We start from the raw sequence: 22,939 nt of genomic DNA on the forward strand, positions 1-22,939 counted from the left end.
CCCTGAGCCTTCGGCTTTATTTTATTTTATTATTATTATTATTTTAAAATATCCTCCTAAAATTAATATTTATATTAAAAATTTTATTTTACTATTATTTATATATATATATATATATATCCAAGCCATCAAAAAGTTAACAGTTCAAATTAAGATGATTAAAATACTTATAAAACCATCGTGATAAAAAAATAAAAAATAATAATTTTTTATTTTTTATTTTTAATTAAAATAAATATAATTTTTATTAAGAACTATTATATTAAAAATATTTTATAAAAAATAATATTTTATAAGGATACAAAAGTAAATATAAATTTTAAGGGCATATTCGCACAAATTTAAAATTATAGAAGGATATTCAATAAAAAAAATATTGTGTTTTGTTGTTTACCTTTTTTGGGGGTACAGCGTAGGTTTTGAAGAATACTGACCGGATAAGAAGTGAATGATTAGCCGTCTGATCTATGTACCCTGTAGTACTTTGGTTTCTTGAGACCATCTTAAGTTTTTTTTTTTTTTTTTTTTGGTAACTACAATCTTAAGTTCTTAACAACCGTTGCCAGGCCTGGTTAATTTCTTTTCTTAGTACGTTAGTAGTATATTATCTTGCCCCAGACACCGAGGAATGGAGTCTGTTGATTTTAGTAAGTTGATCTGCAAATGAATTGAATCGGGCTGAATTCCTTTTCTTTTAAATGATCGGATACAGGCTCATACATTAAAAAAAAAAGAAATTAAGTATCACCTTAAACGTTAATTTTAGATAGTTAAAAATCCGTAATATAATAGTAGTACAAAAAGATTGAAATTTTCCACCGCTTTATTTGTTGAATATCTTAATTAGTCCATGTTTCTCCGGACAGCAACTGAAAAAAAAAAAAAAAAGAGCGCAGGGCAATGGATAACTAAATCATGCCTCATAGACATGGCAACCCCATCCTCAAAAGTGTTACAAGCAAGGTTGAAATTGGATCCAATGTTAGCATATCTATATTTATTTTATTTGACAAATATGAATACGGATATGAAGATTAGTCGGATAAAAAATTTATATCCATATTTATTTTAAACGAATATGAATATAAATAAGATATTGAAAATATAGATATAAATACATATATAGATTGAATAATTAAATTTTAAGACTACAAAATCAAAAATATTATTAAATTAAAAGTATGTTAACATGGTGATTTATTTTTTAAAAAATTTATGAATATTACCGACCCTGTCGAAAAGTTGCCGAAGTTGGTACTTAAAATGGCGAATAAATTCAAATATAAAAATAGATCCGAACAGATATCATCCGATCTACTTCCATCCCTAGTTACAAGATCATCAGCATGCCTTGTCCCCCCTTTTAGTCCACCTTTTTTTTTTTTTTACCTTGGTTGTCTCACCTTGGACACTGATGATGTCAGGAGGTAGAACCCAATCGTGACAGCTTCCAAGCTACGCTCAACATTCCTGGCTCAGGAGGTAGAAACCTGCAGTTCATTTCACGTCTCCAGTCCTCCCCATGCAACGAGGGACATGGAGAATTATATTAGGTAGCAGAGGCAGGCTCATTTCCTGACTCGGAAATGTAGTTAAATAAAGCATAACATCAGATGATTGCTTAGAACCCACAACAAGATTTCATTATCTTTAGCAAAAGGAAAAAAAAACAAGATTTCATTACAAATACCATATTTGCTTCACTGGAATAAGCATTGAAATGGGACGAGGATTCTGACTTTAGCCCCCTTTTCATGTTCGGTATGTAATAAAGGACCGAAAATCACGGTTCTTTCATTTTAAGAGAGAGCATTTGCTCTCCTACAATGGACTCATGAGAAAAGGCCACTTACCATGAAATAAGAATGAACGATCTAATTAATAATGACTAATTAGCAACATTTATATTATAAAATAATAATAATTAATAATATATTTGATATAAATTAATTATCTACGATAATTATATAAAATTTTAAAATATATTTAAAATAGGAATTCGATTTAAGCTCTATATTTTACCAGAAAATAGTAAAAACATCATGTATCACGCATTATGATATTTATGTTCTTGTTAGATCAAAAAATGACCTATGCATTATAACTAGCAGATGAACATCATACAAGCCATCTTAAAAATGATAAAAATTAAAAATAAATTATGAAATTATATTAAATAAATATTATATATACATATATCAAATAAATATTAAAAGTTACATAAAATAAATAACTAATATAAAAGACATAATGAAATGTCATTTAAAAATTAAAAAATGAATGAAAAAGAAAGTAAAAAAATATAAGAAATATATGAATAGCTAGCACTAAAATTTCAGACGACTTTTAAAATTTAAAATTTAAGTAAACACAAAATAATAAAAAAAAAATGAGTACAAATTATACCAAAATAACCAAAGAAAAACACCTTAAAAAATAAAATGCTCCTCAAAATAGTTATAGTGATCATTATGATAAAAGTAGTTCTGTTAATTATTACAAAATTAATCATATTCCAATAATATATAACTAGGTAAATTAAACATTAGAACTGAATTGCTATTTCTTTTCCACAAATTTCTTTGTTCCATTTCCAAACATTAGAATGGAGATCTCCATTCCAATCTCTATTCCAACTTCCTGCCTTCCATTTGCATCCCACACCGATTTCATTCTTGGAAACCAAGCATGGCCGAAGTGTTTACAAACTATTGATACCACAGGCATTACAAACAAGCATCATCCTCTTGAGGAGGGGGTACAAAAGGTTCCCTCAAGCTACAAAGCTAGAAACTGCAGACTGGGTTCTCAACACTACATAGATATCAGACACAGTGATCTCTCTACATGGGTTAGCAGTGGAGAAGAAAGAAACAGCTGTTCTTGTCCTCAGCACCTGGCAGCCTTCAAGAACTTGTCAAAGGCGCTAGCAGGTGGCAGTCTCAGCACCGGCAGTGGTTCCATGGCAGCCAAAGCTTGCTGCTCAAAACCGTAAGCATTTGCCTGCAATGGTACAGCAGATAAACTATGCTTGCAACAAGGTTATTCAAGAGGCAGCATCATTTTGTTGGCTTACCTTTGGAATTGCCAACTGCTCACCCATTGGGAAAATTGGCATTGGATTGTCTGATATCGAGTCATGATCAGCAACCAGCCAACTTGAAAGCTTCTTCCTCGTGCCCATGCCAAGGGCCTCGCACTGACTAGCCATGGTCCCATATGGGAGGGGAGAGGTCGAGACAGATGTTCCTGCCACCTGACCAGCTACATGGAGTGCCTGGTAATATATATAAAAAAAAAGAAGGGGTGATCGAAGAAAATTAAGACAAAAAAAGATGATAAGAATGATGTTCATTATGTAAGCTTTCCAGTGACAAATATATGGATTGGTTATTTATATATTTTATGGATGCGCCACTAGCTTATGTAATTTGCCATTGAAATGCCAAGTTGTAGCATACTTAATTGGAAAGACTAACTCCCAAATGCAGCAATCACTAAAAAAAAAATAGTTTGCAGAAGTGCCAGTAAAACAATTTAATTAAAAAGACCAAGTAATGTTCATTTTCTGATTCAGCTGACCATATTTCTCAGATCAAAATGTACAATCGAGAATATCACCACAATACATGCAATGCTGAGAAACATGATTTCTACATAGTGCAGCTCTAGATGATATATTGTCCTTTACCCATGTCAAACCATGCCTAAATTAATATATCAAGGATTATAGAATTGAGCAATCAGAAGCATAAGCACAGCTTTGTTTGAAGGAAAGCATACCGATTCTAGCAATTGGCCGACGCTAACAATGTTGGGCAAGGCTGGTGATGTAAACTCCTTGGGGATAAATTTATGAAAAACCATGGCTGGCAATTCACTGACTACGTCATCCACTATTGATAAACTCCCTGAACACTCCTGCAATATTACAAAAACGATTCATCAACAATTTCCAAGTTCAAGATCTGCAGACATCACAGTCAAACCAGGGCTAGGACAGTGGCAGCAATAAGTTTTTTGCTTAAGTCATCAAGACTTTCAACTCCATTAATTTTCTTAAAAGAAAAAGGAGTAAAGCAAGCTGCTACTTCGAACTATTAATAAGATCAATGATGTTCATGCACAGAAATAACATACTGCCAAAGTTATCTTATATGCTTTCCTGCAAGCTACTAACCATAATTTAGATTCCAACTTCACAATAAACACTGTTATATTAACCATAATTTATACCTAAGTGCATACTGGAACTGCAGAACAGTCCTTTGTCCAATCCTAAGACTTAGCTGGTATTCAAAACGTAAAGCAATTCACACTGCAACAGATCAAACAGATGTGTGCACCTGCTCAGCAATTATACCCTTTCAATGTCTTCTTTTGTATTGCCCAATTAATTGCCAGAACCAAATCTTAAGTCAGAAGTACTTCAAATCATATTGATGGTTGGTTTTCAAATTTTAGGTTTAAGGTTGCAGGCAAGGTTGGCCATCTTGATACCGGACCCCATACCAGTACCATACTGGTACAATGTCAGTATGCTTGGTATGGGGTCCGTTCGCCATACCAAGACTCAATACGCCCCCTACAGAGTCTTGGTTTGGTACCGGAACAGTGCGATGTGCCTGGTACGTGATAGTACGAACCGGTACTGCAAATCTTGGTTACAACTACACAATATAAGCATTCATAACACACTTAAGAGACTCCATTTTTTAATGAAGTGAACACATGCACCAATCAAGTCCTAATGACACTTGTATACCCTAGGGGCTAACACATTCAGTTTTCCATTCTACAGGAGCCAACTCAAGGACAGATCAAGTTACAAAAACCTCATCAACTAGCTGTCCATGTTATCATGTCATTTGACCAATTTAGTGTCTCAAAAATAGGTATCTATCACCCTAGAGCAAGCATTGTCTCCATGATGATCCACAACTTGGATCTAACATATGCAAAATATGACCAATTAGAAAATTCTGGACAAGTTAATATGTTTTCTCAGTGGATTAGTTAAAAAGAAAATAGGTCTCCACTCCAGAACGAGTTCCATAACTGTTATGCAAATAGAACTCACCAAAAAAATCACATAACATATATTCATATGCAAACCATCCAATAGGTCAATACTTCTTCAAATCATATATAGAATGCAACCTTATAGACCAAATTATCTTTGCACTTAAATTCAATCAAGTTGTCAAGATGAGATCCTAAAATTTGCGAACATTGAATAATCATAATATTAGTATCTATACTTCAGTAGTGATGCCATTAAAGACCAAGCTCTTAAATTAGGCATCACATATAACAAAAATCGTGTTGCTAGAAACATTTCATAATATATCTCTTTTACTTGAAATGATTGTTTTCATTAGGCTTCATTATTTTCATTAAATATGAAAATAACTACCTAATTATTAATATAAGCATCTGTTAGGAACATCAGCAAGCCCCAATCAGGGGCCAGACAATTTGAAATTCTAACCTTTTTTTTCTAAGAATAATTAAGAGCACCCAAGTTATTATGGAAAATGAACTGAAGTTTAAAATAGTATACCTCATCAAAAGAGAGTGATTCTTCAGAAACTGCAAGAGCTCGTGCATTGACCCGGTCAAGCGCTGGATTTGAACCGAAAAAGGGCACATCTTCAGGTATGAAAGTTTCAGTAAGTTGTTTGGCTAAGACATCTTTTTCCAGCTGAAGAAACAAGGAAAGATGCAACAAATATGCAGTCACATTAAATTTCAGCAAACTCTGTTGATTGCAGCAGATATTTTCAAAGGACTTGCTCAACTAAGTACTTACATCAGTTATCTTTGAAAGCTCTTGAATAATGATGTCAAGTAAGTGCAGGTCAGAATTGCCTACAGTTTTTCTCAAGTCGGCTAGTGTCAATATAGCTGCTTGTCGATCAATGTCAGAACCAAATACATTCAAATCTGTATGAGACTTCACATAAATTTGCAAGTCCTCCCCAATCCTCAGATATGGGTCAATCTGCAAAGTAAAATCTCCACCTTGTGAACGCTAGATGGACAAGTTGCATCATATAAGACATCCTGAAGTTTTCTGAACCAACACCCGTAAAATTTCTTTACTGTGGGAAGTTATAGCCGTACATTCACTTAATTTTTATATCAGTGTATGATAACTAGATAATTACACTGAGTAGTGCAAAACCAACAAGCATTGTCCCACTTACAAAGAAGGATCAAATTCATAAATAATGAAAAACAAACCTTGCACAGGCACAAAATAAGAGTCGGATTAAAAGGACATGTCTGAAGTTACTTAACAAGGGCTATGGTAGAGGACTAAGACGAACTATAAGTAGCAAACATGAGTGCACCATCCCCTAGTTTCGACAAATAGAGTCCGTTTCAGAAGAGAAAGTACATATTTAGTTGTTAGAAGCAAAGAAAGAATCAGAAATGATTTAGCCAAGTAGTACAAGCAACTAGATCTCAAAACTGAGAAAAATGTTAAACAAATAAATTATGGTTTTAGGTATCTGATTGCACCAGTCCACATCAGGCATAGCATACAGGCACGCTAGGGAACTACTACACAATACCCCTCCCCTTACAGGCATTAGATACCAGAACAATATACCAAACCAAGTACAGATACATAAAATCTTGGAAAAAATAAATAAATCTGCCACGCAATGGAAGTAGAAGATTTCCTGCTTGCTTCACAACTGACATTGCAGGTTCTTATAGTAGGCTATGCCCTTGCTCGGACTTCCTGGTCTGGGTTATAGAAAACTGCTTGTAACATATTTTCCTACCTTGTAGAACAGTTGCAAACTCAAGCTAATGCAAAAAAAAAAAAAAAAACAAAGTGGCTTTATGCTAGGGATGTCCAGTATTAAAGCAATTTTTTTAATTATGAGGAGAAAACACTGCAACATTTAATATTTTACTTGGTAAATACCTATGACATAGTAAACAAGTACTCAACTAGTGCCAATTAAATGGTAATTATCTAGGCGGTTAATAAACTGAGAACAGAAATAAAGGCATGCAAAATAGAGCTATATTGAAATCATTATTGACACTGGAGCAATGACAAGTGTTAAAAAGCACTGGCGGTGTTATAAATGTGTTTCCAATGAAGAGGGCACTACGGTGCAATTTTTTTTTTGTGCAGATAATAGAGTAATTGGTGAGGGCTATAATTGGGCTACGTGTAACAAAGATATATTCAAATGAAAATGACTTGCTAAGGTGCATATTTAATGCTACAAAGTATTTTGCATGTGAACTTTTACTTGAGCTTGGTCTTGCATACAGCATAAACAGAGAAGCATCTCCCCAATAAGTAGTATTTACGCAAATCCTTGCATGATGACATTGGACATTATCTAAATAGCAATATGTCGATAAAACACGCGAACTAGTTAGAATGCTGAAATAAAATCTTACATCAGAAGATATATAAACTTTTAGCAAGTCAGTCAACTCAGAAATGTGATAGACTTTTCCTGCAAATGCTAGCATGCCTGTTGCCACCGAAAAAAGCGATCTCTGACATGAAGGCGGCAGCATTCCTGTCAAAATAAAGGGTTTGATGGTAAATCAAAATTACCAAATGATATTAGTAAAGCTGATGCTCTAAGAGGATCCATACATACATACATATATATGGGGTAAGTCTATAACGCTCCTGAAGAGCAACTTTGCAAGTGAACTAACTGGCAAATGACAAATATTACCCCATGTATTGACAGACAGACAGACATGGGCTAAAGTTATAATGCTCCTGCAGAGCATCCGTACATTCATATATAGGTAAAGTTATAATGCTCCTGCAAAGCAACTTTGCAAGTGGCCTAACTGGCAATTGACAAATATTACCCCTTGTATTGCACTAGATAGTTTTAAATGCGTGGGGGTATTTATGTCACTTGGTCATGCCCTCAATGCACCTTTTAATCCTATATATAGGTTCATCTGTATTGACATATATATCACAATCTTGATCCTAAAATAGCAGTTGGTGCTTATCCTACCATCTGGCTCTAGCGAGGTAATTCTTAAAGACCATGGTAGCTGAAAGAATCGCACTGTATTGCTTTGATTTGAATTCTGCAATAAGGAAAAGAGAATTTTTTACAGCGTTAGTTTAAAAATACCCACAATAAATGAAGCTGACTTAAATTATATAAACATAAGTGATTAATGCAATCACTATAAAAATTCAAACCAGCAGTCAGCAGCAGTGTCTCATCATTCTTCCAAGGCATTCAGTAGAAGCATATCAAATCAACTTTCTACAGCATGATGAATAAAAGATCGTGTGGCAGATATCTCAGAGAAATTATCCGCTTATCATACTTTCTTGTGTTTTTTCAAAAGTAACAAAAGGAAAAATAGACCATTATATACCAGTTCTGCGGGGCCTTGTGCAAACTTTAGTTAAGAGGTAATTAAAACGTGTAGCCCTACAGTTAAATTCCATATGAAGTCCGGAGTGAAATGAATTGTGGTTTTTGCTTTTCTTAGTTTCTATCTTTTGTATAAAAAAAAAGGCCTTTAACTCTTCCAGTCCTCTCTAGGTTTCTGTACACACTTTGAAACTACCTTATTATGATATCAGAACTAATGAAATTAAGCCATCCAACTCATGAGTTGATTAAACAAGCCAGTGAATGTCATAATTGGTGATATAGAACCTTAAGTTTACACAATCTGGAAGCCTTCTTACTGGAATCCATCCATACTTTAGCGGTGCATATTACTTATCACAAGCTTTAGCCAGAATTGAGTAAACCAGCAGACATGATAATTACAATATCTTACTAGAGATGACTGATACATTGGCTGCCATGACTTAAATTCAGAAACAAGAACTTGGCACCTAAACATATCAACAAATAAATCGATACGCAGAGAGAGAAAAACACCTGGTGCATTCAAAAGATCGTGACATTATGGTTAGTCAACATAAGATTCCTTCCTCACAACAAAACCAAAAACAGAATTATAAAGAGAAACAATTAATCAACCAAAGAATACAATTGAAATTAATATTAGTTTTCATTCAAAATATTAACTTTTCTACCTAATAAAAACCATGTACTTCAGGCTCTATGAATGAAAGTACGCCTATTTTACAGTATGGCCATAAACAAATAATGGTTATTTCAGCAATTTTAGTCTATACAAGGGAAATTCTGACAGCAGAATCATGGATCACAGCCATATGACTCACAAGTCATGCAAATTTCTTTTAATGGTGAATTGCAATTTTTTTAACTGCAATGCATTTGTTCTTATTAACACAAGTTTGGGGAAGTTAACTATAATAGATAATCCAATTTATATAACTATAAAGTTGGCAACATACCTTGAGACGGGAAAATAGAAGCGTCAAGCTGAATGAATGAGCTATAGCCTCAAAATTTGAAGGCAAATTATCAGGCTGGTTGGCTTGTATCCAGAAGGCAGAGAGTAATTGAGCAGTTTGATCTTCAGTTAACATCATAAAGTCAGTTTCCTGTATCAATATACCCATACATCACAAGATAACAAAGTTACTATTTGTGCAGAGAATTGAAGAGCTAATAGAAGAGTAGAAGTTAATGCAATTCAAGAAATTTAGGGGTTTGTACCCAAAAAAAAAAAAAAAGAAATAGGGGCCTGCTGAAAGCTAACTATGTCATTTGGACATAGACACTTCTAGAAAAGTTTTATGCCACCGATGGATATTAGGTGATGCAGAAATCAGGGTATCAAAAGCAATGTGATAAAGTACAAAGGAAATGGCAAGCACTTACTGCCTCCATAGAACGGGCAGAAGTAGCAATTCTATCAATAATAGAACAGCCAAATTTATAAAAAGATGGTGAACTTTTTCGGGCCCAACCATGTTTCAACTCTTCATCACCCGTGCTTTTTTCCTTGATCTCTGCATGTGCATCATTTCCATGCTTATCTGCATTTAGGCATCCCTTTTCCCTTCGCAGTTTCTCAAGTAGAGCAGTAGCTGAAGCAAATACTGATGTAGTTCGAGACTGCCACTTCTTAGTTTCATATAAATATTCTGATTCATGCCTTGGATGATTAGCACTTCGAACAAGGGTAACTGAAAATATTTGGTGTGCTCCTATGCGGGTTTCAACATCTGGATGCATCATAGCCTTCATAAGCTGCAGTAGAAATTCTTCTGGAAACACCTACGTATTAATAACCAATGATGCAAAATATCTGGTAAGCTACAATATCCAGCAAAAAAATCCGAGACAACAAAAAGTAAAACATCATTGAAAGAGAAATGCAAAAAATGACTTAAGCATAAGTCGAGCTAGCAAGTTTCGTCCCATGCATGGAAATTTAACTTCATAAGTCTCATTTCACCATAGGTCCCTTGACCTCAAACAACAATCTTTGTCCCATTTCATGGCTGATTCTAAACCTAACACCAACCCCCATGGTACCATCTTCCTTGCAAGGCAATTTTGGGTAAGATGGGATAGCTGTGAACTCTCACTATATGTTTGCATAAGTGCAATATCTTTTCTCAACAAGAGTTTCTTTAAAATGCAAAATATCATGACCATGAAATATGGAGTCCACAGCTAGTAATTGATGTATGTATCATACTGTGACATTAAAATGATCAAATTAGGAAGAAAAAAAAAGATATACATAAAAGATGCATCTGTATCAGACAATTTCTCACAAGAAACAGTCACACAGATGGTACATAACTTTCGCATTTCCGGTTTCACTGGCAGTCAATACTATATTAAGTACTCGCTGTAAATGGCACATTCAATAGGAGAGTTGGGCATCTTCTCTGTAACTATGTTGTGTAAGATTTGTGTAACGCTAAATCAATAAACATGATAACAGGCTAAATATGGGCAATACTGTCTAACAAAGAATATTATATTGGTCAATGATTATTGGTAACATAAATGTTAGTAACAAATAGACATGGATCTAGAGCTTGCCAAGCATGGATGCATTATAATTTGCAGTTTAGATAACTTTACACTATAGTTCGCCTAAACTAACCTCTGAGTGGGTTCATCTTTCAACTGCTATTTCTCAGATGTTCAACTAGAAACTTTGAGTTTACAAAACAAAACCGTGTCTCTAATATGCGATTACTGGAGATAATTGCCTTCCCTTAAGCCATCACAGCTACTGTGATGGATATAATGGAATTTTATGAAACTCAAAGTTTCTAGATATCATTTCTAAATTAAGATAATATTGTGTTTAAGAGTATTATTAGCCTCTCAAAAGTCAGCAGAACCGTCCCGAGCCGTACCAGCAACGGACCGGAACAGTTCCGGCAACAAAAACAAGACTGGCGCCGAAGGGGGAGGAGAAGGAAAAGGAGGAAAAGAGCACGGGAGGGAGGGAGAAGGAGAGGAAAGAAGAGAAAGGAAGGTCGAGGCCGGCCGGCAGAGGCCGGGGAGCCATGGAGGGAGCCACGGAAGAGCGGCTCGCTCTGGTCCCCTATTTCGGAGCCTTTCTTTTGTAGCTTCCTGGCGGGTCTCCGGCCTCCGCCTCCTCCGCAAGGCAGCACTCCGACCTCTGCCTCCTCCGCAAGGCGGCTCACCAGCCCTCTGTTGGCTCTTTGTCGGCCTCACCCTTCTCTCTCAAGTTTCCTCTCTCATTCTCCCTCTCCCCCACTTCTACTATGTCAGTACGGCCCGGCCCGGGACGGCACGACGCGGCGCGGGCCCATACCGACTCGTCCCACCGGACAACTGGTACAGTGCCTAATGCCGGTTCCGCCGACCCTGCTCTCAATGGTTAAAAAAAAGTGAAATGCAGTGGTATAACAATATGAATTTGTATTAACGTCATAATATCATAAATATACTTCAATACATCACTTAGAAACAACATTATACTCTAGAATTGTGGTAAGACTAAATAACATCTATTATAATTATTATGTAACGCTGTTATGACTTATAGCCCTCATAATACATATATGAAAGCTATCACTTATAGCCACTGTATACGTTTAAAACATAAGTTAGGAGAGCTGAAACTATTTTAAAGACCAACATATAAAACCAAATGCAAATCTAAAAAAGAAGGAATGATCATTGTAACATACGGAATAGTCCATTTACAGGGAAAATAGTCATCAAAGATCAGGCAACCTACTGCTAAACACTGAAATACTCTATTCCGAAAAGTTCACTAGCTGCCTTGCATCACTTGAAAATGCCAAGACATTGGTAATTGATAATTGAATGGTACATAAACAAGTATCATGATACCCAATCAAATGGAACCATCCAGATTGCATGCTCTAACGGATTCAAAAGGATTGAATATATTTGGCTCATGTTAGGCTTTAGTTTTGAGTGCAAAACATGCCCATCATAACCTGTTTTTCTTTACCAGGGTTTGTAAAGACACATAATTTAAAATTAAGAGGACAATTCTTGAAGCACATGACATACACACACACGCACACGCACATACTTTTGCATTATACCAAATTAAGCTAGAAAATCAACCCACCAATTGTGGATGTAATCGGATGGACGTCAAAGAGATGATGTGAGCAAGAATTAGCAAAGATCCAATTGTTGCCCTTGCAACGACTGCAGTAACTGGCAGCTTCTCCAATGTTATAGCCATCATGTCAAACAATGGACGGGTATCACCAATCTAGCACATGGGAATTAGAAAAACAAAATAAACAAATAAATGCCAATAAATGTTGCATGAACAAAGTCAAGCAACCACTTGACCAAATAGAACAAAAAATCAGAAAAAAGTTTTGAAGACACTAAACATACTCCTTTAACAATCTCTAGCAGACAGTCCTCAATAGCATTTTGAAGTGTGTCATTCCAATTTGATTCTTCTGGTCCAGCTGATTCAACTGTGGTCTGGAGACTTTTCCTTAAATGCCTGCACAAGTCATTAACTGCTCCAATTTCAGCAACTACTGCTTGTGACCTTAGTTGTCGAACCAAGATAGCGGCAATCTGAACTATATCAGATTTTGTCTTAGGGTCATGGACAACATTTTTATGGTCCAGATGTCTGATAATAGCAGATAAAATGAGCTGTTCATTTCCTGAAAGATAAACCAAGTTGAGAGTAAAACTCATTAGCAATTTGTTCAATTATGCTGTGATGGGGTAAGAATGAAGAGGATTTGAGATAAAACTTATGCTCTTACAAAGAGAGAAAAAGATAACCTACAATAAGAAAGTACAACAAAACAGTACTTAGAATATCATAATATTATCAGGTGCAAAACAAGGTGTCCTGACAATTAGGAAATGCTGAAGTACATTAAAGCTTTTGAATGTTTGGTTATTTTACATCACTTTTAAATTGCAAGACTTTCAAAGACTTGTAACCAAAAAAATGTTCTTCAACTATCTTAATCATACACAACTATAGAAAAAAAGATGAGAAGCAAGAGTAACAGACATGATAAATCTCAAAATTGGCTTCTGTAAACGCTAATTTTGCCCGAGAGCATTGGTGCAATTCAATTATTCAAGCAGGTGTCTCAATGATGTTGGAGGGAAGATATGCAGTATCAAATAATCCTAATACAATTTTCTTGGAAGAAAAATACTCACTATTTGAGCATATCTGCTGCGCATATGGGTTGAGAATAGGCCACTTCGCAATCTTTTGCAAAAGTTTTACAGGGTTGCTAACACATCAAAGATGGCTTTGAGAAAGCATGGGATGCTTCACAAGAACATCCTTCTTAAGCTCCCGGTTGTTTATAGAGTTTGATATTATTAAAGAAAAACAAAGAACAGAGAGTTCGGAGTCAAAAAAGGGCCAACCGACCACCAGACATTGGTTCACATGGTACCACACCTTGCCACTATAGGCAAGGGAAGAGGGTCTGATTCTGCAAGCCATCGTCCCTAGCTTTGACTCCCAATTTGAGGTTCCCCGGTTCCACAAGCCTCAACTCAGTCTACCCAACAGCCTGGGCTTCAGCTCAGGTGGGGTGGGTGGGTATGTGTCGAAATCCCCTTTCTAGGGCAAGCTAGGGGCACAAGCTCCTCCCTAGTCTCGAAAAAAAAAAGCGAAAAATGGCCTGCCAAAAGAGTTGGAGATGTTAGAATCCAATACACTTGTTGGACATACGTGTCAGACTAAGTTCTGATTCTTTAAGAATTTTCTCTAATATGGACCATATCCAAGTGTGATGCCCATGACATAGTTTATTTCCCGTTTGGTGGCATTCGCACATCCACTTTCACCAATTAGAAAAGATGACGAAGTATAACACAATGCTTGATCCAAAAAGTGGATCAAGTGACAATAAGTATGAAATAAACAAGGAATACCACTACACTGCATCATTTCTTAGCAGGCAAATAATGCAACAAAAGAGCAATAAGGAAAAGGAAAGCCATGAAAGTATGCAGGTAGTTTAACTGCCATGAAAACTTTGGGACCAAGAATTTCAAGATTTAGATTTTTATCTCAAAAAAAAAAGAACTCAAGATTTAGATGTCGTATGGTGTTCATGGCCTTATGGACTCTCTAGCTAAGAGAGGGCGCTAGCATTTAGTTGATCAAAATTAATACTGATAAAGTTAACTACTTTATGGGAGATAACTAGGTTGGGTCTAGACTCCAGACTCCTTAAAGGAATACATGTATAGTGGTTTTGGATGCTAGTGTTCCACCATGCCAGTGAATTATGTCAATGAAGTGGAGCTTAAAGGGTTTGGCGAGCAATTAGTTGGGCCAAGATGTATGGTTAGGGATTTTTGGATGGAAACAACAGATTTACAGTCATAGATGGCTAGGCAAGAACTTGAGCCCAGCCATGCTCCATGACATACTATTATTCCTTGAGCGACCTTGGAGGTGCGAATTGAACATGTTCATCAACAAGCTTCTTAGTGGCTTGGTAACGGTAGTGCAGAATCTTTATTTCAAAGGGCATTCAAAGAAAAGTTCAAGATCATATAGGCAAAACGACCCAAGTAGATGCCCTAAAACATATTAATTATGATTATATGCAATATGCATGTGCAATATTTATGGTATCCACAGCCTTTTGATCATCGTCAGCGGAACCATCCCGAACCGGACAGTTTAGCGCACACCAAGCCGTACCGGTGGCGGACCGGAACAGTTTGGGCAACCATCACGAAATACCGTCGACGGAAGGGGGGAAGGAGAAGGAAAGAAAGAAAAAGAGAGAGCGAGGGAGGAGGGAGGGAGAGGGAGAGGAAGAGAGAGGGTGGCGGAGGCCGGCAAAACATGTGGAGGAGGCGGAGGAGGGGCTCCGCTTTGGTTCCCCTGTTTCGCTTGTCGACTTCACTTAAAAATTGGCAAATTAAAAAGGAGCCCCCTCAGGGACCCCTATTTTGAACGAAATAGAGAAACCGGAGCAAAGCCCCTCTTCCACCTCCTCCGCACGTCTTGTCGGCCTCCTCTCTCCCCCTTCTCTCTCTCTTTCCTCTCTCTCTCATTCTCCCTCTCCCCTGCCTCCTCTATTGTGTCGGTACAGGCCCAACACGGAACATTACAGAGGCATACCGACCCGTGCCGCCAGGCAATCGGTCTAGGCCCCGGTTCCCGCACAGCAGACCTTGCTTTTGATGCTATTCATCTTTTTGTTTAACATCCTAAAATTAGTATACAACTAATTGTAATGTAGGGGGGCCTCCCTTTCTCTCAAAGAAAAAAAAACAAACTAAAATGAGGAACTTGGAAAGAATTTAGCAAAGAAAATAAAGCAATGTAGAAGATGAAGTTGTTGAACAAGGTTCAAGAACAGCACTTATATCTTGTAATTAAAACTAAAAAAAATGTTTGATCCAGCATCCAGATACCAAACAATATATAAAGATATGAGACATGATTAAAAACAGGATGCATAAAACCCAAATGAACCAGAGCATGTATATTGAAAAACTAGCTTCAACTCCAAATAGATCCAACTAGAAAAATTGGCCGTGTGAATCAAATCTGGTCATGCTCCACATACGCTTCCCACTAGAGAAATTTACGACCACTCATATAATGATGCTACCAAAAGGACAGCTGCAAAAACACCAGAATAAGGGATAGCTTCATACTCAACAGAGTGACAGACTGAAATTTACTATTTTATAGCGACAAAGAAGGGAATCAAATTATTCATGCATTTCTCAAAAAGTTCCAAACTTAAAAATGCTCAATGAAATGGCACTATCATTTTCTACAGAGAAGATAATCAAGATTCATAAATGGAGTTTATTGTTTCCAACAAACATCAATTACCCAACGCTATAAAATAAACCATATTCATTTTTCTAATGAATATAGTACCTGTCAAAAAAACTAAAAAGACAATAGGCAAGCAGAAATACCTGAGCTTTTTTCTGAGAAAATCATGTCAGATAAAACAAGCAAAGCCAATCCATGTCGAGGAGCCCAACATTTTCCTGTGTCAAAGTAAGAAAACATTGGATCCAATACACAACGCATTGTGGTGCTTTCTTTAGCCATTTCAGCAAGCTTCTGTACACAAATCTGGGACCACACCTCTGGAGATTCATGCTCCTCTCTGCATAAAGAATGAGTAATGAGTACTACTCTGTTTCAGGAGTAAAAGAACAAAAAAAATTAAATCAATATAACAGAACATTATATTTTTTGGGATAAAATTATTCTAAACACAATAAGAGCCATCTAGTGCACAAAATGGCTGAAGATTTATACCACAGCAAAGTAATAACCAAGGACAGAGCATCCAGGCATGGTAAAAATTTTCAAGTTCTCTATGCTTTACTTCTTTTTTGCCCTCTAGTGCAAGATTGCTATTATAAAGAAACTATGCTATGCAAGGACTGTTGGGCTGGTATCGGGCTCCGAACCGGTTGTCCAGCAGCACGGGGCCATAGTAGAAGAGGCGGGGGAGAGGGAGAATAGGAGAGAGGAAAAGAGAGAGAAGGGGTGGCCGGCGGAGAGCCAGCGGAGGGCCTAGAAGCTGCTGCGCAGGAGGAGGCGGAGGCTATGGAGCCGCAGTGCGGAGCAGGCGTTCGAAACAAGGGCCCGGAGGCAGAGCCCCTCCTTCGCCTCCTCCGTGCGGCGGCTCTCCGGCCTCCACCAGCCGGCCTCCAACTTTATCTCTCTTCCTTCCTCTCCCTCTCCCTTCCTCTCCCGCTCTCTCTCTCTCTCTCTCTCTCTCTCTCTCTCTCTTCCTCTTTTTCCTTCTCCTCCCTCTCCGTCGCCGATTCTCGTTTTCGTTGCCGAAACCGTCCCGGTCCGCCGCCAGCATGGCTCGGGACGCCACGAACCGGGCAGTTCGGGATGGTTCCGCCGACTATGATACTATGAGCACATTACAAGTAGTAGCTAAAAGCAAGCATGACAGATGCACATTTACCAACTCCGTCCATACTCATCATGATCAATATGTCTAGAATGCTGGGGCAAGATAAATTCTTTCAGACATGAAGTCGGAAGGGAGGAACTGAAATTTGTGAGCATGCACAAGATATTGCTCATCAATGAATTCCCTTTAAAATGGTAAGGATGCATGCCAACACTGTTCAGTAGATGGTTTTATGTATCTCTTTACACTTTGTAAATGGAAAAAGGGTGGTGGACCACTTTTCTTCTTCCACATGCATACACATACACCATTAAAAAAAAACTGTTTACCGCATCGACTAGACAAAAATACAACATACAATACACTTTTTCTTTTCACAGGACGTGGGGGTGTTCCTTTTACACCTTCTCACAACTACTACTTACAATTAGATACAAGAAGAGAACTGGTAAACGGTATGAGAATAAACAACACAGCAATGGAACAAAATGACAGAAAGGCAAAAAAAGTGTGTTATGGTGCATCTCTTTAATTGTTCAATAAAACATATATGAGTTTCATGGTAATTCACTGATTAGCAGTTCATTACCTCGTCAGCATGGCAGAATCCCTAGCCACTGATTGTGGCCTAAAGCTTGTATGGTTTAGGTTGACATCATTCCCAACAGTTACACTAGCTCTTGATTCAGATCTAACTACTTCATCAACCCAGTTATGGTTTGAGTCATGTCTTTCATTATCAATGTCAATATGGTCACCAGCACGATAATTTTCAAGGATAGCATGGATGATCTGAAACAAAGCCAAAGCATCAAAAAACGGAATTCTCCAGATCTATAATTGTGCTTATACCACAAAAACATAATTAAAACACAAAATGCGAGAACCTAAATCAACTCCACAACCAGTTGATCGGTAATGCTCAAACTGGTTTCCTAAGGTTTTCAAGGCATCAGAACACAGCTTCCACAGAAATAGTGTTCAAATCATAGAAAAAAAAATCCCAAACCTCTGACCATACACCTCATATCATCTTCTTGTTATGTTTTTTTGCAGAAGGGGATTAAAAATGAAAATGCATTAACAAAGAAGTTTGATCATGTTAATGGTAGTGATGATAAAATGTGGCAATAAATGCTGCTCGACCAGAATGGAGTAAGAAGTGTGAAGAAACAGGTGCACTAGAGTGTCGGACTGAAAAGAAAAGGTAGCCATCTCCAGGAAAAAGTTATGGGAAAGAAGGCCAGGTAAAGGGAAACTAAACATTTCTCTGTTCACTTGTTTCCCTTCAAAAAACCAAAAAAGAGACCAAATTCTAAGTGATGATTCATGACAAGCCTATGCGAAGCAAGAAGTTTCCTAAGGTGAAGAAATAAGAATTATGAATCAAACAATTATCTAGAGGATTAATTGACTCCAGAAAAAACACCCACCTCATCAAAATCAGTAAAAATGCAAGAATACTCAGTCATGAACCAAATCTGCAAAAGAAGGAACAAATGTAATTCAGATATCCAAAACATATTCAAGAGCATCAATAATAAATGTACAAAGTCTCTAAAGATGCATCAAATGCAAAGAAATAACCATCGCTGATAGGCATTGCAAGCTTGCAGCCCGTAGTAGACTTTTCTGTTCTTCCTCTTGCCCATGAGCGAGCATACATACTTTTCGAACTAAACTTTCAATATTGCGTGCATACGTGTTATCTGCCTGTTCATATATTAGTTAAGAATTATATAAGAAATCTATACAATATAAAGAGAAATCACAGGAACCGTTGCATAGATAAAATGGTCAAACCAAGCTTATAAAATAGAAAACAAATAAAACCCACAATTATGTATGGATGAGGAGTCATGCATCCATGATTCGATAACTGAAGACAATTAGCATGACAAAGAAACACAGAATACACTCAGAAAAGGTACTGTCAAATCAGCATATAAAATTCCCAAAACACAAACGAACAGAACTAGAGTATAAATAAATGATCCGTATGAAACAAATTTTGGTAGGCCATCATAAAAGTACTCCAATACAGAACTTTAAAAGAATTATATTGCTGCATACTGGCATGAAAAGATATAAAGGCCAAGATTTACTGCAAAAGAAAAACTAATCCCCTCTTATGAACATTATATTAACATAAGCACATCATGCACGACAGATCATACCATAAATGCTCTCAACGTCCATAAGAATTATGGAACATGCATACTCCAACAATATTGACAACAACAACCCAAACTAACATCAAGATAACACTACTGAATAAATTAATATTGCAAAGAACAAGTGTTTAGATGTTCAGGCTGACAAGTTGCAATACCGGTTGTCTCATTATATTTGTTAGAGAATGTATGTTGCATTACAGTAGGAATGATGCCAACTGGAAGTAAGCCAATACATGCAGACAAGGACCTCAGAAGTTTGATGGCATGAGCAGTGTGAATACATCCAAAGACTTACACAACCCATACCATAATCAACAGTTTATATTAATGTCCTAGCCATGCAATGCATAGAGCAGTCACAACTCACAAGTCCTGATCTAGAACAGCAGTGGACCTAATCGTTAGAACTGTCTGTAAGCAATTGAGAGATATTTCTTACATGCAAAGTATATGCTGACTGCCTTAATGGCAAGATCTTTAAATGTAAAATAAAGTAAGACGCGTAGCATCTGAGAAGTAAGCTCACCTGACTATATATGAACTTGGTAAATGTTTGGCACCCAAGAATTTGGATGCTGTCTTGCTGCTTGCTATCCAAAAGTTCAATAATAACATTCAACAAGCTGATAGCAAAATATGCCCTGTACCAAGACAAGTTACAATAAACAAAATGCTGCAAGGATACATAACCAAATGGCTTTGCATTAATCATGTCATGATACGCATAAGAAAGCCCCGATTTTGCATAACAAATGTATATCACATGGAGATGGCATATCATTAGGTTTTAATTGCAGTGACACGCAATCCATTCTGATATCTAATGACCCTATAACAATTTGTCATATCACAAAATATCTAAAGACAAAAGGATTAGGCTTTTTTAAGGTTAAGTGCATCTCATCACCTAACTATAGCAAAATGCATATAATTATGAAAATAATTGGAAATTTCAATTCCTTGTCATAATCAAAGAAGCCACAGGAGCCAACTGGAACTGTACAAGGATTAGCATCCTGCTTACCTAACTACTTACAATTATACCGCTCTTCAAAAGTATGAGATAAACTGCATAATGAACAAATAATAAATCTGTCGGCAAGGCTCTATTGTTTTTATCAACAGTCTCACCTCTATTGTGCACTATTTCACATGAATACTTGCACTCTTTGCAAAATCTTATGATAATCCGATTATTTAAGTCATTATGGAAATAATCTGCAATTTATAGTTCCACCATTGCAATTTGGTCGGCAAATCCAAGAGACAATAGGGGCATGTCTTTTTTATACTTTACCAGATGATATTGGAAAAGATTTTGTAAACATAAAATACAGTGAAGATTGTTTATAGGAAGTTGAGGCAATGAGAGAGCATGGAAGAATTCTTGAATGATCCACGGGAGAGTGACAACAGGAAGCGGTTTGTATTGTTGTAAAGCTGTTACTGAACCAGCTTAAAATAAAGATATGTTTAGAACCAATAATGAAAAGGTTAAAACTAATAATTCAAATGCGTAATCAAAATAATCTACAACTTACATCTGCTCTTTACAAATGTAAAGCAATTTACTGTAGACTTCTGTAATAATTTTAACAAAGTTGATATGCGCACACCGCAGTTCCTTGTAGCTCCTTTGTTCAAGAAACTTTGCAATCTACTCGGGGGAAATAAAAAGGTCACAGAAACTAGCAGTTTAATTCTTCGTACTCAAATTCAGAAAATGATATTCTGAAATACTGTACCTTTGGGATGCGAACTGGATTCTTCGCAGCATACTCGCATAGTTTAATTATTTTTCGTTCATTTGGGGGACCATCCTACAAATGGAACCAAAAATCATTATAACAGCATTTTCTAGATGCAGTATACTATAAAAACTGGCACACATTTATGGTTCAATTGAATGCACACATGCAGATGCAGGTTGAAGAATCATTTACTGTATTCCTTGGGTAAGCTCTGGAATGAGTAGAGATTTAAAATGCTCTTGCAAGTTCCTCAAATGACTATTCTATTATATTACGAGCCAAAAAGTGGTCTACTATTTCAAAGACAAACGAAGGCTGAGATACAACAGAAACTATACGATATATTTCTCTCTAAAAGAAAGAATGACGTATCAAGTACATATTAGCTCTAACATCCTCACATTGGTATAAATGTGACCAACAAGAGGATGTTGCATAGAAATCTGAAGTGTACAGACAGCATGAGATTTGTCAAAGTCAGCAAGTCATGGAATAAGGCTAACTGAAAAGAGCAATACCTGCAGTTCTAAAGATCAACACAAAGCAAAAAAAAAAAAAAAAAATCTCAAAATGCTTCATGATGCAGGTGCTACATAGCATCATAGATGGGAATCCAATATTAGAACACATAAACCAAAACTCTACATAATTGAAGAGAAAATAAATCCATCAGTAGCACAGAAATCCCTGAGCTTGGTAGACAAAATTATACTTGAGAGTTGGGGATGTTTACTTTGAAATCTTAATCATGCCAAGGTCATTCCAAAGGATTCCTCTTACGGTACTCAGTTAGCCTCGAATCATATAACAGGAAAGTACTCACTGCAGCGAAACGCAATAAATAAACCTGATGAACAAATAAACCCTCGCCAAAGAGCCTTTTTTCCAAGAAAATACACGAAGGTGCCACATTTTAGAATCATGATGTCATCCTCTTTCAATCCAAAAGGAAGGGTTAGAACACAACTACCTCAGCCAAGACGCCCTATTCAATAAGAACTTAGACTACCCAAATAAAAGAACAAACGAAACCCCAAGAATGCCATCGACCTCGTACAAAACTAAAGAAAAACAAACCACCAAAGCATCACATTGGCCCAAAAAAAAAAAAGCAGGGGCACGCAATGCTTACAAGGGTTTTGGGGAAGATCTCGGCAAGCAATTTCTTGTACCGCTTGACGGGCCGCCGGGAGCTCGGCCGCAGTGCCGGGAAGCAAACGCACATGTTCCCGCACGCGGGGAGAATCTTTCTCGACATAAGACCCATCCCAAGAACCAAGAACCAAGACCACCCTCTACCAAGAACCCAAGAGAAGAAAAAACCCACCAAGATCGCACCTTTACCAGTTAAAACCCCCAAAGAGGAGATCTTTAAACCAGTTCGAGAAGCCAAAGCCACTCGGAAGCGAAAACAATACGTAAAGCCGGGAAAAATCCAAGAAAATGAAACAATAACCGAAAGAACGCCCTCCGAGCGCTCAGGGGATGGCTCCCAGTGCTCTGCAAAGGAGATCCATTTCCCTCTTCCACCAAAGTACGCGGCAGAGAAGGGGTTTTGGAGAAGAAAAGGTGACACCTTTGAGAGAAGGGGGGAGAGAGAGAGAGAGAACGGTGAGCGGGGCAAGGTTGGGAAGGAACGGAGCACGTGAAGGGAGCTCGGATTTCCTTGCGCGAACAGGCTTTTGCCGGTGCGTAGCGCTCTC

At 37.1% G+C, this 22,939-nt stretch overlaps 1 protein-coding gene across 2 annotated transcripts; it reads right to left on the reverse strand.

Annotated features, from left to right (window-relative positions):
- Positions 1 to 2,534: 2,534 nt before the first annotated feature.
- LOC103720646 (protein SEMI-ROLLED LEAF 2-like) lies at positions 2,535 to 22,939 on the reverse strand. 2 transcript variants are annotated; one of them, XM_008810449.3, is made up of 19 exons: positions 22,369 to 22,939; positions 21,231 to 21,305; positions 21,027 to 21,142; positions 20,012 to 20,126; positions 18,896 to 19,021; positions 18,742 to 18,789; positions 17,898 to 18,100; positions 16,341 to 16,537; positions 12,789 to 13,072; positions 12,508 to 12,657; positions 9,789 to 10,187; positions 9,359 to 9,508; positions 8,022 to 8,097; positions 7,435 to 7,559; positions 5,813 to 6,004; positions 5,564 to 5,704; positions 3,784 to 3,921; positions 3,077 to 3,277; positions 2,535 to 3,003 (listed from the first exon to the last, which is right to left on the reverse strand). In XM_008810449.3, exons 1-19 carry the CDS (start codon positions 22,501 to 22,503, stop codon positions 2,890 to 2,892), a joined length of 2,985 nt encoding a protein of 994 aa, XP_008808671.1. In that variant the 5' UTR covers positions 22,504 to 22,939; the 3' UTR covers positions 2,535 to 2,889. The 2 variants fall into 2 exon arrangements, with proteins under 2 accessions (XP_008808671.1, XP_008808672.1); XM_008810450.3 differs by having other exon boundaries at positions 2,535 to 2,979; positions 22,369 to 22,503.

This window comes from Phoenix dactylifera, chromosome 13 (genome assembly GCF_009389715.1).
Source record: "Phoenix dactylifera cultivar Barhee BC4 chromosome 13, palm_55x_up_171113_PBpolish2nd_filt_p, whole genome shotgun sequence".
NCBI classification, from domain to species: domain Eukaryota; kingdom Viridiplantae; phylum Streptophyta; class Magnoliopsida; order Arecales; family Arecaceae; genus Phoenix; species Phoenix dactylifera.

What these genes read in the sequence shown, in the direction of transcription:
- LOC103720646 (XM_008810449.3), bottom strand. Translation starts at nt 22,503, where the DNA reads ATGGGTCTTATGTCGAGAAAGATTCTCCCCGCGTGCGGGAACATGTGC. An exon ending in TTTTTACTGATTTTGATGAG is followed by an intron (nt 18,101 to 18,741) that starts GTGGGTGTTTTT and finishes GCTTTGTTTCAG; the next exon opens with ATCATCCATGCTATCCTTGA. An exon ending in AATCACTCTCTTTTGATGAG is followed by an intron (nt 3,922 to 5,563) that starts GTATACTATTTT and finishes GTAATATTGCAG; the next exon opens with GAGTGTTCAGGGAGTTTATC.